Here is a 15559-nt window from a genome sequence, read left to right as displayed (position 1 = left end):
GTTCACAAAAGAAATCTGCAATAGCCACAACCTAAATTCTGATTAAAGTAATGCTAAAGCCCTTAGAAGGCAATCATGTCAAAGCCTGAATGAAAATGTGAAAAAACCAATGATCAATTGAACATCTACTAAAAAATGTGTCATTAGCAACTCTGACACTTAAACCCCTGCCTTAAGTGTTGAAAAAATAAGTGTAGTATGTAGTGTCCAGTTATTACAAGATGAACAAAATTATCTGTTACAAAAGATAATTGAATCTATATGGTATAAAACCAGTAGAAAACTAGACATCTGGGAAGATAGGACCCAACTTGATTGGTGAGGCTAAAGGAGGACAGGATCTAATCACAAGACAATGCCAAATTAACACTGGAGAGTTCAGTATTGAGTGGTTTTCTACATTTCAATGGTCTCCCGACTTAATCTTATTAAGGCTACTTTCAGGTTTCCTGTTTACAAATTCATGATATTCTGCATGTGATCTCAACATAATTTTCAAAAAGGACCTATTAACAAATATTGAGCACCTGTGAAGTATATGGCAATGGTAAGATTATGTAGATTCAGTAGTGAACAAAGTCTCTGCCTTTATGGAGTTAACATTCTAGTGGACACTTTAATTTTGGCATGTCCACCATGATACTTTTATAAAAGGCCTGAGAAAAATTTCACTCTTAACACCCCTCTCCTAAGTAACATTTTATAAAGGTCAAGGTTCTGACTAAAGAAGCCCTTGCTATGCTAATCATAAAGATTGTTGTCTTTGGACCACTGGGACATGAGGAGCTACGGCTGAAACACTGACTTTGAGACTTGATAACTGGAAGAATTCAAATGACACGAGTCTTCACAAAGAATCATTTTATAGATTTTTTTTCCTGTGTGGATTCTCTGATGTTCTTACCACCCCTATTATTTTTATAGGATTTATCACCAACATGGATTCTGTGATGAATTGTAAGATTTGATCGCCAACTGAAGCTCTTACCACATATCTCACATTTATAAGGTTTCTCCCCAGTGTGAACTCGCTGATGAGATTGTAGTTGTGAAGACCGACTGAAGACTTTACCACACACATCACATTTGTATGGTTTCTCTCCTGTGTGGACACTCTGATGAAGTTGGAGACTTGAGGCCTGACTGAAGTACTTACCACACTCCCCACATTTATATGGTTTTTCTCCTGTGTGCACCCTCTGATGCATGTCAAGATTCAAGCTCCACTTGAAGCCCTTCCCACACTCATCACATTTGTATGGCTTATCTCCAGTGTGGACTTTTTGATGGGCTTGAAGATGTGCACTCCGACCGAAACTCTTCCCACATTCTTCACATTTGAATGGTTTTTCTCCACTGTGGACTCTCTGATGGGCCAAAAGATTTGAGGCCTGCCTGAAGACCTTCCCACACTCCTCACAATTATATGGTTTCTCTCCTGTGTGGATCCTACAGTGAATTTTAAGATCTGCTCTACGACTAAATCCCTTGCCACACTCTTCACATTTGTATGGTTTCTCACCCGTATGGATGAGCTGGTGAATCTGAAGTCGTGAGCTCTGATTGAAACCCTGCCCACACTCCTCACACTTAAAAGGTTTCTCTATACTGTGGGCCTTCTGATGGATTTGAAGATACGAACTTTGACTGAAGCCCTTCCCACATATCTCACATTTATAGGGTTTCTCTCCTGTGTGGACCACTAGATGAACTTGATAATGGGAATTCCTCCTGAAGCTCTTCCCACACTCATTGCATTTGTATGGCTTCTCTCCAGTGTGGACTCTCTGATGGGCTTGAAGATTTGAACTCAGAGTAAAGCCTTTCCCACATACAGTACATATGTATGACTTCTCTCCAGTGTGGACTCCCTGATGGGCCTGAAGACTTGAAGGCCGACTAAAGCCTTTACCACATTCCTCACATTTATAGGGTTTTTCTCCTGTGTGGACTCTCTGATGAATGTAAAGATTTGAGCTACAAATGAAGCCCTTACCACACTCTTCACATTTGTATGGTTTCTCTCCTGTATGAACTCTTTGATGGGACTGAAGATGTGAATTCCGACTGAAGCTCTTACCACATGCATCACATTTGAATGGCTTCTCCCCGGTGTGGAGTCTCTGATGGTCCTGAAGATGAGAGGCCTGACTGAAGGCCCTCCCACACTCCTCACAATTATAAGGTTTCTCTCCCGTGTGGACCTTACAATGAACATTAAGTGCTGATCTACGACTGAAACCTTTCCCACATTGCTTACATTTGTATGGTTTCTCTATCACGTGAACTTTCTGATGGGTCTGTAGATGAGCGCCCTGACTGAATTCCTTACCACACTCATCACACTTAAGTTTTTCTCCCACATGTACTTTCTGATGAACAGGAAGAACTGGGCTGTAACAGAAGCCTTTTCCATGCTCAACACATGTAAGAGACTTCTCTCCTGATTGTAACTGCTGATGAAGATCAAAGCTGGAGAGATCACTGAAGGGTTTTTTACACTCATTACACTGGTAAGATTTCTGTCCTGTGTGAATCATGCTATTCTGATCAAATGTCGAAATCTTCATGTTGTCTTTTTCGTAATCATTGGGTCTATAAGATTTTTCACTTTTGTGTACTCTATGACCATCATGATGTGAAATCCAACGGATGAGATCAACACCCTTCTTACATTGACATAATGTCTTTTTTATGGAAATCTGCTGATCTCTGTTCACTCTCTGTGACTCAGTCAGGAATGTTTTCCTCCAAGAATCCTGGGTTCTCAAGATAGGAAACTCCGGATTCCCAGTATTATTGGGACCATCTGCTTTATTTACTATATAGTTCTCATCTTCAGAAATTTGAATAGACAGTTCTGCCCCTACCTGGCAAGGGAAATCACCTTGTTTGTGACACTGAGAATTATTGATCATGGAGTCTTGACACCTGGTTAAGTCATTTGCAATTTGTTGCCAGATTTGCCAACAAGAAAGCTCTTCTTCTGATTCTCTGTCTTGAACAGTAATTAACTTACTTTGATTTTTCTCTCCTGTAAGGACAAAGGATTCAGAGAGATAGTGAATTTTTTTGTTCAAAGATTTAAGATTTCACACTGAGGACAGAGTAAAAGACTTTAATGAGCCTTGGGATAGTTCTGCTCATCTTTTGTGACACATTTGAAGTTTCTGGTTTACATACTGACAGAAACCAAGAGATGGTCCACCAAGCTCCCAATTGCTAAGCACTAATGAAACCCATTTAAAAACACAACTACTGACATACTATCTAAATTTTTTATTCCATGTCTTTCCTACCATAATATGGTATCAATAAGGAAAAACATTTTGTAGTGCTCACAGTTTACAACCACAGCCCAGAAGTTACTGCCCGGCAGCCATTCATAGTCACTCAAGGAATGTATGCATATATGAGTCCTTCCAACATTTCTTCATATATAAATGACTTCCAACATTTCTTCTAACTTCAAATCCAAGTTTAAGTTTGAGCTAGGTCATAGAGCAAAAGAGCTTTTACAAGTAAGGTATCTGAAATACAAAAAGAACTAGAAAGTACAGTTTTGCTGCAAAGTTGAAAAGCTGTACCTGAGGTAGGGGTACACCAAGTGAGTTATTGCTGAAGAGAAAAATCAAAGTTGATAATCACTTGGGGTGAAAGGAAAGCATGAAGACCTATGCACTGGATCCTTCTAAGGCTTTTGCACTGAGTCAAAATTGGAAGGCTAGCAAAGAATGCTGTCTCTTTGAAAGCAAGGTATGGAAAGTTTCTGGATGTAGACATGTTTGTCTTTAACAAGAATGTTTTCCAAATTGACAAAGTGGTCTATTAGTCAATTGTGAAATAAATTTAATAGCTTGTGATATTTAGGAAAAAAAACAGATAAAGTATCATATCAGAATAATCACAAGCAGTAATGGTGTCATTACATAAAAGGCCTTCTAAAGACATACATATAAGCCTACACGATATAAATGTTTGAGAGGCAACAATGTAAGATCCATTTCTTTTTATGAATGTGGACTTTGGAAGAAGCAAATGGGATGCAACTGTGCAAACTTTTTGAGGGAAAGGCTAATGCTCATGTCCTGGTTTTTAGCTTTACTTTTTCTTTCCTGATATAATGGATAAGGAAATCAAATTTTATTCCCTTCTATGGGGGAATACCTAAGAAACAGACATAGAAGTCCTTATTGTAAAATATTCCCTCCCCAAATGAATATGCTCTGCTACAAATGCTCAAAGAAAGTCATAAGCAAAGCATGTTATTCAGTTTGGTTACAACTATGACACTATAGGTTCCCTAAGATATGGGTCAACTTGTACAGACAGGCAAACACATGCAAACACACACACACACACTCACACACAAAGAGAAATTAGAATTAGGTTAGGAATTCATTGGAAGACAAAAAATATTTTGCAATATCCCTTATTTATGCTGATTTGTTCACCACCTATTAGTTACCTCCATGGAAGACAGATTCCATTAACTCATTTATTCAACTAATATTTATAGTGTCTCTGCCATATACCAGGACTATTCTAAGCACTGAGGAGACAGAAGCAAATAGATAACATTCCTCCACTCCTGGAGATTACACTCCAGTGAGGAGACAAAGGTGGTAAGTCACTAAACAAAAACATATATGAGGTGATAATCAGTGCTTACACACAATATAAGGCAGTGCACAGAGAGTAAATGGAGAGACTGTATTTTTAATAGGGTGGTCAGAGGAGGCCTTTCTTTTTTTTTTTTTTTTTTTTTGAGACAGTCTCACTCTATCGCCCAGGCTGGAGTGCAGTGGCACGATCTCAGCTCACTGCAACCTCTGCCTCCTGGGTTCACACCATTCTGCCTCAGCCTGCCGAGTAGCTGGGACTACAGGCACCCATAACCACGCCCAGCTGATTTTTTGTATTTTTAGTAGAGACAGGGTTTCACCGTGTTAGCCAGGTTGGTCTCAATCTCCTGACCTCATGATCTGCCCACCTCAGCCTCGCGAAGTGCTGGGATTACAGGCGCAAGCCACCGTGCCCGGCCAAGGCCTTTCTTATAATACTAAAACTGAGCAAAGAACTGAAGGAAGAAGGGACCAGAAGGATTATAGGTAAAAGATTATTTCAGGCAGAGGGAAGAACACACAGGGTTGTGAGGCAGAAGCATCCTTGATAGGTCTGAAAAGCAAGAGGGAGGACAATGTGGCTGGAATTCACAGAAAGAGAGTATAGAAGATATATTTAGAGAGGTAGTGGCGGATGAAAAGCACACTGTGTAAGACTCTGTCAGCCACATTAAGTGGATTTTACTCCATGTAAAATAAGTCACAGAGAATTTTGAGCAGAACAACAACATAGTCTGACACGAGGTAACAAAAACTCACTTTGCCACTTAAAGAACAGAATGTAAGAGGAGAGGGGTGGGAGCAGGGCAAGCAGTACAAAGGGTGTTGCAATAATCCAGGAAAGACAGTCGGCAATTTGGACCAGGTGATGGCAACAAGGCTAAGGAGAAGCAAAGCAGATGGACAGTTAACTATAAGAACTCACAACTGTTTGGTTTTTACCTAAATTTCCCTGTCTTCGGGTTGCTGTCGTCATTATCCAAAGCTGCTCATTTCTTTCTATAGGTGATGTATCTTGTTTGAAGGGTTGATGCCCTGTGAAAATGCCAAATCACAAGTTGAAAATGAACATATTAGAGTTAAAATACACTGGAAATCTGAGTTGCAACTGCACATTCAAGACACTGAAAGCAGTGTTTTTCAAACTTTTATTTAAATTGTGACTCAGTAAAGAAACACAATTTATTTCATGACCCAGACACACATGTGTAAACACATATTATGAAAACCAAGTTTGAATAACCTATTTTTAACTAATGTCTGTTTTCATTAAATCTCCCATTGGTTCTCACATCACTCAAGCAATTGGCCAGAGTTTTTGCTGCAGTGTGTGCCATTCTTCCTAAGGAGTTTTAGTATTTTCTACCCTATTTTATTTCATTAAAATCTGCTGGTGGCATTCAATCAATTGGTTTTATAATTCAATACGGGGACAGGTGTAAAACATGAAAAAGAATAGACAAGGCATAGCAGTATTCTGTTCATTTATAGTTCTTCTATAAAACACAAATGAAAAAGACCTAAAATATTCTGTTCAGAAAGACCAGAAACATCCAGTGTCTCTGCATCCCACAAAAATTAGGGAAGTCAGATTCCCACACTCAGGGAACAATTTCAAGGGCCACAAAGCCTTAAAACTCCAAGGGCACAAAGATATTCCAGAGGGAGGCTGTCCTCACCCACTGACAGCAGGTTCCTAAAGTTCTCCACCATCACATCTCGGTACAGCTTCCTCTGGGCAGGGCCCAGCAGCCCCAACTCCTCCTCCGTGAAGGCCACAGCCACGTCCTTGAAGGTCACTGCTTCCTACGACAAAAACAAATGACCTCAATCTTACAACCAATGTCCACTAGAAGATGGGTAACACTGAGAACAGGTGGAAAGTTGTTCTGGATGCCGAGCTGTTTGTAGATTTCCCAGCCCTTCTCCTGTCTTGCCAATGCCATACACTGACTTACCAAAAGTGCTGCTGTGAAGAAGAAAGCTTTGTATATTTACTGGATGCTCTCAGTGAGTACTCTTATAAGGGAATTTCCTAGAACTGTTACCTGCTGAACCTAAAACACTGCCAATTTCCCCAGAAAGGTTTACCAATTGAGTCCCAATAGCGTTTGATAGCACCTGCCTTCCTACTGAGGTGGGAGCCAAGTGAGCAGCGTTATATGTGGAAACAAACCTAAAGGGCATGTCAGGTTTCTGAATGAAGGACTCTCTCTGTCCTCCTGTCTTGGTCTTTCACTTGAATATAATACACTGATCCCGGATCTTTAGTTTTCCATGTGAACTTGAGCACGTTCCTCATTTTTCACAAGCCCTTTTCTATTTATGTTTAAAATGCAGACAAAACGAAGAACCTCTTCATAGTTGCTGTGAGGTATCAATACAGCGGCAGAGTGTAAGTGCTTGGCAAATCCTTTCCTACCACCAGGCATTTTAAATTAAGGTCACATATTACTTTGACTAAAAAAAATATTCAAAGGGAAAAAGACCAGTAAACACACAGGGTATGACTGAGGCATGGGGAAGACAGAATCTAGCTCTTGTAGTAAAAAAAAGTCTAATATTTTTTCTGGGTGAAGCAGCTGTTAAATCTTGACACACTGTGCCATATTTGAATATTCTATCAAAAAAAATCGGAAGTACCACACACAAAACATACCTTTTCAATTCTGAATACCTAATGTTATGGATTTTAAAAGGCAGTATTTTTTAAAATTGATTTTTTCAGAAAAAGTTAAATGCAAGAAAACTAACACTGTAGTTCCTAAAACAGTAAAAATCCTACACTAACTGTATATAGAGAATAGTTTAAAAACTGGATACATATATTTGATAGAAATACAACAAAAATAAATGTTATAAATGTAAGAAATGTAAAATTATATCTATGTTATGAATGCCAATATATAATTACAAGTACATACAATGAAGAGATTATGGAAATAAGATTTTTTCATTTCTATTAATTTTTTTTTTTTTTTTTTGAGACAGAGTCTTGCTCTATTGCCCAGGCTGGAGTAGTGGCACGATCTTGGCTCACTGCAACCTCTGCCTTCCAAACTTAAGTGATTCTCCTGCCTCAGCCAACTGAGTAGCTGGGATTACAAGTGTGCACCGCCACACCTGGCTAATTTATTTATTTATTTATTTTTTTGAGACATAGTCTCGCTCTGTCGCCCTGGCTGGAGTGCAGTGGTACGATCTCTGCTCACTGCAAGCTCCGCCTCCCAGGTTCAGGCCATTCTCCTGCCTCAGCCTCCCACATAGCTGGGACTACAGGCGCCTGCAACCACGCCCGGCTAATTTTTTGTATTTTTAGTAGAGACGGGGTTTCACCATGTTAGCCAGGATGGTCTCAATCGCCTGACCTCGTGATCCACCTGCCTCAGCCTCCCAAAGTGCTGGGATTACAGGCGTGAGCCACTGTGCCCGGCCTAATTTTTGTATTTTTAGTAAAGATGGGGTTTCACCATGTTGGCCAGGCTGGTCTCAAACTCCTGACCTCAAGTGATCCCACCCCCTGCCTCGGCCTCCCAAAGTGCTGGGATTACAGGTGTGAGCCACTGCACCCACCCATCATTTCTATTAATTTTTCTACCTTTATTTGTAAAATAAAAATGACGAAATAAAACTAAAACCAAAACCAGCTAAACTTAAATGGGACAAAATAAGCACCTAGCACACTCAACAGGTCATCAAATGCCTTGACTCTTACTTGAAAAAGAAAAACCTGGTCCCATCTCTAAGTACTAAAATGGTATTTTTAACAGCTGGGAAAGGCAAGCTCTACTCACCTTGAACATATTCATTTTTAATTCTTCCTTCTGGGGAAGTGTGCAGAGTCCTAAGAAGCTGAACTAGGAAAGAAGAGAGAAATAAATCAAAACTGGGTAAGTATGTTGCTAATCCACGTGGCTGCTCTTTAGGAATTAGCAAAGGTGTGTGCTTCTTGGGGTGGCTGCAGCTTTATGTGGCTTTTAAGCAGATTATGACATGGATCCCAGATATCCATCTAACCCCTTTCAGCAGTAGTTCAGAACCAGGCTAACCACACAATGGCCTCACTGCCCATGTGCCTGTAATTGCACGCCAGTAATTCTTATTCTGAGTATAGCGTAAATTGAGACAATATAAGTACAGTAGGCCTGGAATTGATATGCATGGGTTAAAACCCTGACACTAAAAGTGTCACCTTGGGGAAACTATTAACATCTCTTTGCCTTACTTCTGTCATCTGCAAGTGGTAAAGAATAACAGTACCAACCTCATCAGATTGCTGGAAGGTAGAAAGCTCTTACAACACAGTCAGGTATCTTATTTATTTGCAACTGCAATAAGTAGAAGATGGTCTATGGTTTGAAATTATCCTTAAAAATATAATTTCCACCAACAGAATATTATAAGATAGTTGGAGTTCACAGGTTGTTGCTATGTCACGTGAAAGTGTCTTATAACTTCTGAAAAACATCTTGTCATCTTTCCAATAATTTGCCAACACTGAACTAATAAAACCTAAGATACCGCAATTAAAAAACACCATTTGACAATCCATACCTAACTTAAATTAAAAAGGCAGGAACGTGGCCAGGCACAGTGGCTCATGCTTGTAATCCTACTAGCAGTTTGGGAAACCAAGACAAGCAGATCACTTACAGTCAGGAGTTGAAGACAAGCCTGGCCAACAAGATGAAACCCTGTCTTTACTAAAAGACAAAAGTTAGCTGGACATGGTGGCAGGCACCTGTAATCCCAGCTACTTGGGAAGCTGAGGCACAAGAATTGTTTGAACCCAGGAGGCGGAGGTTGCAGTCAGCTGAGATTGCCCCACTGCACTCCAGCCTCGGCGACTGAGTGAGACTCTGTCTCAAAAAAAAAAAAAAGGAAAAGGGAGGAATCTGAGTCTATATTGTTATAAACAAAAGAATGTGTAATAAATAAATGGGTGACAAAAGAAAGATCCTATAGTAGAACACATAAACTAATAAAGGTAGAATGAAAGATAACTAGAACATCACCAATAGCTGCTAAAAACTGGTGAAAGTTTGGTGAGGAATAAGATGGCTACATAGTCTCAAAGTATTAAGTGCAAAAGGAAAAAGGTAACCTGGCAGACATTTTATCCAAAAAAACAAAGTTGATACCACTAGTGGGACAAACCCACAAACCAACATTTGACTCCTATGATGCACTGAGAAGGATGCCTCCCTACTTTTATGGCATCTCTGCTGACAATGCATCGCTTGAATTTAATCATGAATAAATATTAAGGAAACAAAAAAATAAGAACATTTTACAAATAATTTCTCAATACTCTACAAAGATATCGAGAGCAAAAAAGAAATAAAGTCTGAGGAATCATTCTAGACTAAAGGTGACTAATGAAACCAAAACTAAGTGCAATGCATACAATTAGACTGGAAACTCACCTGGGGGAAGAAATTACTTTCAAAGTCTTTAATCGGAAAATGGAGTAAGTTTAAATACAAACTGTGGGTTAGATAACAGTAAGTTATCAATGTAACTAATTTCATTTTCATCACTATCTCTAGCTTGCTCTCAAATACTTCAGCAAAAAGACAAAAACAAAATATGACAAAGTTGTGAAAGCAAAAAGACAAAAAAAAAAACTGCTTTGACAACAGCAGCAACAACCAGAACCTGGTGTTTCCAATTTATCAACAAGAATGAGACAGGTCTACTCAGTGATCATGCTGAAAAAGAAAAAAACGAAACAGCTTGTAACACAGAGAGAAATATATCCTACATTGATAAAAATAGCCAAATAATTGCCTCTTCCATCTAACATGACCACTGTTATCAGTGACAACTCCAGTCTCGTTATTTCCCCACCTCCAACATAAAAATTACAATAGTCTGATCAAATTACTACTGCTTCTTCACAGCATCCAATCCAGAACAAACCCATTGCCTAAAACTCTCCAACTCAGCTAACATAAACCAAAACCCTATAACCAGGGTCCTCCTAATTGCCTCTTACCAAGACACCCCATGCATGTGTGGGCTCCTTGGATGCAGCAAGCTAAAACAAACAATTGTTGTTGGTTACAGGTATGTTCCTGGTGATGGCTGATGGTCATCAACAGAGCAAACAGGGAAAACATAACATAACAAACAAACATAACAACTGGTGAATCTGGGTGTAGAGCATATGAGATTTCCTTACATTATCATTTTTGCAGCTTTTCTACAAGTTTGAAATTATATTTAAAAAAAAAGTTGGCTGGGCACGGTGGCTCATGCCCATAATCCCAACACTTTGGGAGGCCAAGGTGGGTGGATCACCTGAGGTCAGGAGTTCGAGACCAGCCTGGCAAACATGGTGGAACCCCCATCGCTACTAAAAATACAAAAAAATTAGCCGGTGTGGTGGCGGGTGCCTGTAATCTCAGATGTTCGGGAGGTTGAGGCAGGAGAATCGTTTGAACCTGGGAGGCGGAGGTTGCAGTGAGCTGAGATCACGCCATTGCACTCCAGCCTGGGCAACAAAAGTGAAACTCTGCCTCAAAAAAAAAAAAGAAAAAAAAAAAAGTTAAAGAAATTAGGAAAGTCATTAATCAGAATAATAACGATGACGAGATGATGACAACTATGGCAATAATATCTAACGTTAATTAACAATAACTAGGTAGCTGATCTTCCCACTTCAGGCAGAAGGCCTCCAGTACAAAAGATGGCAAGGAATCTACCAAAGCCTGGGAGAAATAGATCTTCAGGACTCTGAGTTCCTCCATTTTGACTCTAGACTTGACAGCTGCCTTCTACTCATGTCATGGTTTTTGCAAAGAAACTTGACAGTTAATATTTAGTGGGAAAGAAAAATCACTGGACTGAGTAGGGTTCTAGTATGGCCAGCTCAGTTTTATCTGTGACATCTGGCAGGGTCAGTTTTCTAGTCCTGAGTTTCCAGATAAGACCTTTTCCTGAGCTTCTCAAACTTTAACATGCATCTCGCTCACCTTGGAATCTTGTTGAAATGCAGATTTCTGGGTCCTATCTGCAAAAATGCTAAATCAGAAGGCCTTCGGTAGGGCTCAAGATTGAGCCTTTCTACCTGGGTGATGCCAATGTTGCTGCTTTGTGAACCACAGTTTGAGTAGTGTTGCACTGTACTCAGTCCCTCTCCCAAAACAGCCCCTAATAAACAGAAATATATACAAGAAAAACTTGACAGAAAGGCACTAAACTATAGTTGTTATCTTTATACCCTAAGGTCATGGGGAATTTACATTTTTTAAATATATTTCTGTGTTTTCCATGATTATGTGTTACCTCTATATTATTTGAAACAAATAAAACTAATAATTGAGAAAACTATTTTTAAAAACTCTTTTCTTTTTTTGAGACAGTCTTGCTCAGTTGCCGAGGCTGGAGTGCACCGGTGTGATCTCAGCTTACTGCAGCCTCGCCTCCTGGGTTCAAGCGATTCTCCTGCCCCAGCTTCCCAAACTCCTGAGATTACAGGTGTTGGCCACCACGCCTGGCTAATTTTTGTATTTTTAGTAGAGATGGGGTTTCGCCATGTTGGCCAGACTGGTCTCAAACTCCTGGCCTCAAGTGATCTGCCCGCCTCAGACTCCCAAAGTGCTGGGATTACAGGCGTCAGCCACCGCGCCCAGCCACTATTTTTTAAAAGTCATAGAATAGCCCAGACCTTGAGCAAAGTCCCCACAGTGAAGTCCCAACCTATTTTCACATGATACTAGCCAGCTGCCTATGGCTCATGCAGAACATACCAAAGAAAACTCAGGTCTAGACTCAGACTGCCTCGGTTTCAATGCTAGCTCTGCCTCCTACTAGCTAGGTGGCTATGAGCAAACAAGTTATATTCTTATGTCTCAGTCTCTTCGGAAAAAGAGTATCACTTCACAGAGCCACTGTATAGTGGAAACGTGTTCATTTGTATAAACCCCTTAGAATGGAACTTAGCAACTAACGCTAAATTATAATCACTTCTCATGCCCAAACACATGACCCCATACATTCTCTGATTTATGTGAATAAAACAAGAATAACAAGTCTTACTCACATGGGGTTCTGCTGCCTCCTCCTCTGTGCAGTGCTTTTTGAGAAGTCAGGGCTGGGGAAGAAAAGCAGGCTATGAAGTAACCAGGATTGTGTCTCCATCCCGGATACATCACAGTGGCATCTCCCAGTACCAGTTAGAAGCAACCCTCTCCTTCCTCAAAAGAGGTCAGGGACAATCCAGCTTCATGGACTCACAGAATTTCGCCACAAAATGGGAGTTTCTAGGGAAATTATAGTAGTATTGATAATTCACGTGCCAGGCAGTTTTACACTTTTTGTATTACCTCGTTTTCTCTCCAAACATTCTATTAGGAAGTTTTTGCTTTTATTTTCCTTTAGAACAGCAAACGAAGGCACGGGGATTAACTAACTCGCTCAACGTGATACTGTATGAAGTGGTAGGGCTGGCTCATTAGGTGGGGGAGTCACAATGAGGGAGCGAACAGCCCGAGAGACCTTCAAACCCGACGAAGCATCACCCCAGCCGCCCCAAGCTAGTACGCCCCCAATGCAAACAAGCTCCGCCCAGGGAAACGCAAAACAGCATCCTGGCCCCTCAAACCTCCGCTCTTAGCCGCTACTCCTTTTTTTCCCCAAACAAAAGACCGCTAGCTGCTGACCACAAGTGCATTTCGGGGAAGTTTGAAAGGTTCCTGAGAAGCTGACCTGAATCACCAAAGCCAGGGAAAAGATGGCTGCTACGTCGTCTTCCTGGGCGGAAGTGCCTGCGAGTATCAGGAGGACCTGGACTACGCTTCCCAGAATTCCACAGCACTGCCTTCCTCGAGCCGGAAGTGCCTACAACTACCTAGAACGATTGGACCTACAGTTCCCAGGATTCCTCAGGGGAAACATTTACAGCCTTACTGCAGCTGAGCTATGCGCGACTACACGGAACTCCGGACTACATATCACAGAATGCTGGAGTTGGGGGAAAACAGAACAGTACCGCCCTCCTGGACTACACTTCCGGAATGTCCAAGCCTTCTGATGTGGAAGTGTCCAACTACCTTGAGCTCCTGGTTTTCATTTCCCAGAATCCCTCACTTCTCTTTAGGTATTATTATGGTCTGAGTGTTTATGGCCCCCACCAAATTCGTATGTTTAAATCCTAACTCCCAAGAAGATGATATTAGGAGGTGGAACCTATGGGACGTGATCAGATCAAGAGGGCAATGCCCTCATGAATAGGATTAATGCTCTCTTATAAGTGGCCTGAGGGAGCTCCTTTGCCTCTTTAGTTATGTGAGGACACAGCCAGAAGGACCATGTATGACTTAGAAAGCGGGACCTCACCAGACACTGAATCTGCTCGCACCCGATCTGGGGCTTATGTGCCAGCAATTTCACTCCTAAGTAAATACCCAAGAGAACTGAAACATAATCCACACAAAAACTTGTTCTAAAAAAGTTCATAGCAGCATTAGTCATAATAGTCAAAAAGTGGAGAAGACCCAATGTCCATCAGCTGATGAGTGGATAAACAAAATGTGGTCTAGCCATATAATGCAATATTATTTAGTAATGTGAATGAACAAAATATTGATTCATGTTATAACATAGATGAACTCTGAAGACATTATGTCCGATGAAAGAAGGCAGACACAAGATACCATATATGGTATGATTCCATTTATATCAAATGTGCAGAATAGGCAAATCCATAGAGACAGAAAGTAAATTAGTTGTTTCCAGGGCTGGGGAGATGTAGTTGGGAATGGGGAGTGACTGTTAATATGTAGGGTTTTTTTTTTTCTTACTTTTTTAGAGACAGCGTCTTGTTATGTTTCCCAGAATGGAGTACAGTGGCTATTCACAGGCATGATCATAGCACACTGCAGCCTTAAATTCTTGGGCTCAAGTGATCCTCCCGCCTCAGCCCCCTGGGTAGTTGAGACTACAGGCATGCACCACCACACCCAGCTCATGTAGGGGATTTCTTTTGGGAGCAGATGAAAGAGTTCTAGGATTAGATAGTGGTAATCATTACATAATATTGTGGATCTTTTCAAAGATAGAAAAATGTTATGTGACAATATCCCCTAAAGCGTTAAAATGTAGCTAAACTCAAAGCTAAGACAGGGAAATCCCAACGGCCAAAGATGAACAGGCAAGTTAGGCCCACAGATGAAAAAACTGAATGATCCCACAAGGGCTGGGCATACTAGATAAGAGCTAAGGAATTAATCTTGTGTGTGGATGGGAGTTAGAGTAGCCATGCATTTTGGGAGACATGAACTATACAATATTACAAATGAAACAGTTCTCTCCTCTTGACTGTGAACAAACAACAACCAACCAAAAACAAAGCCAGATAGCTCCCAGCTTCTACAGCTGTCTTGTGACTAACCTGAAAACTCTGGTCATGAGGAGGGTAGATGTAGACTGTACCTACAGTCTTATCAGTTATGGGGCAGAGGGGCAAGAAATTATTTGGTTTAGTCTACTGGTTTTGGTTACAAATTACCTTGAAGGAAGATGACCTAATGTGGTATCTGGTGATACAAAGAAAGAAAAAGAAAGAAAAGAATATAGGTACTGGATTTCTGAAGCCCTTTGTTCAGAAAAGAGTTAACATAGGCGTGAGACTGTTGTACTTAAAAGGCCTGCTTGCAACATGCTATAGTTTGATGGTGTTCCCTTGTTAAAACTTAATCCCTTCTTGCTTTTTCATCACTTCCACCATATGAGGACATAGCATCTCTCTCCTCCAGAGGATGCAGCAACTAGATGCCATATTGGAAGCAGACAGCAGCAGCCCTCACCAGATGTTAAACCTGCCAGCATCTTGACCTTGGACTTCCCAGCCTCAAGCACTATGACAGATAAATTTATATTGTTTATAAATTACCTAACCTGTGGTATTCTGTTATAGCAGCACAAGATAC

The 15559-nt window shown here is 40.7% G+C and overlaps 1 protein-coding gene across 6 annotated transcripts; it reads right to left on the bottom strand.

The window, feature by feature from the left end:
- Nucleotides 1–846: 846 nt before the first annotated feature.
- ZNF226 (zinc finger protein 226) lies at nt 847–13665 on the bottom strand. Of its 6 annotated transcripts, none has more exons than XM_019016216.3 (7): nt 13338–13420; nt 12673–12723; nt 11603–11780; nt 8420–8482; nt 6305–6431; nt 5568–5660; nt 847–3034 (listed from the first exon to the last, which is right to left on the bottom strand). In XM_019016216.3, the coding sequence occupies exons 4-7, from the start codon at nt 8432–8434 to the stop codon at nt 858–860; spliced, it is 2412 nt and encodes an 803-aa protein (XP_018871761.2). In that variant the 5' UTR covers nt 8435–8482; nt 11603–11780; nt 12673–12723; nt 13338–13420; the 3' UTR covers nt 847–857. The 6 variants fall into 6 exon arrangements, with proteins under 6 accessions (XP_018871761.2, XP_055225647.1, XP_004060937.3 ...); XM_055369672.1 differs by having other exon boundaries at nt 13234–13381; XM_055369674.2 differs by lacking the exon at nt 847–3034 and adding an exon at nt 3104–3530.
- Nucleotides 13666–15559: the final 1894 nt, after the last annotated feature.

This window comes from Gorilla gorilla, chromosome 20 (assembly GCF_029281585.2).
Source record: "Gorilla gorilla gorilla isolate KB3781 chromosome 20, NHGRI_mGorGor1-v2.1_pri, whole genome shotgun sequence".
NCBI lineage: Eukaryota > Metazoa > Chordata > Mammalia > Primates > Hominidae > Gorilla > Gorilla gorilla.
The sequence above is the reverse complement of the archived record's forward strand: the minus strand, read 5'-3'. Positions and strand labels throughout refer to the sequence as shown.

Excerpts from the sequence above, each read along its gene's own strand:
- ZNF226 (XM_004060889.4), bottom strand. Across the intron at positions 5,661-6,304 it reads TAGGAACCTGCTGTCAGTGG|GGCATCAACCCTTCAAACAA; the intron begins GTGAGGACAGCC and ends GCATTTTCACAG. Across the intron at positions 3,035-5,567 it reads CCGAAGACAGGGAAATTTAG|GAGAGAAAAATCAAAGTAAG; the intron begins GTAAAAACCAAA and ends TTGTCCTTACAG.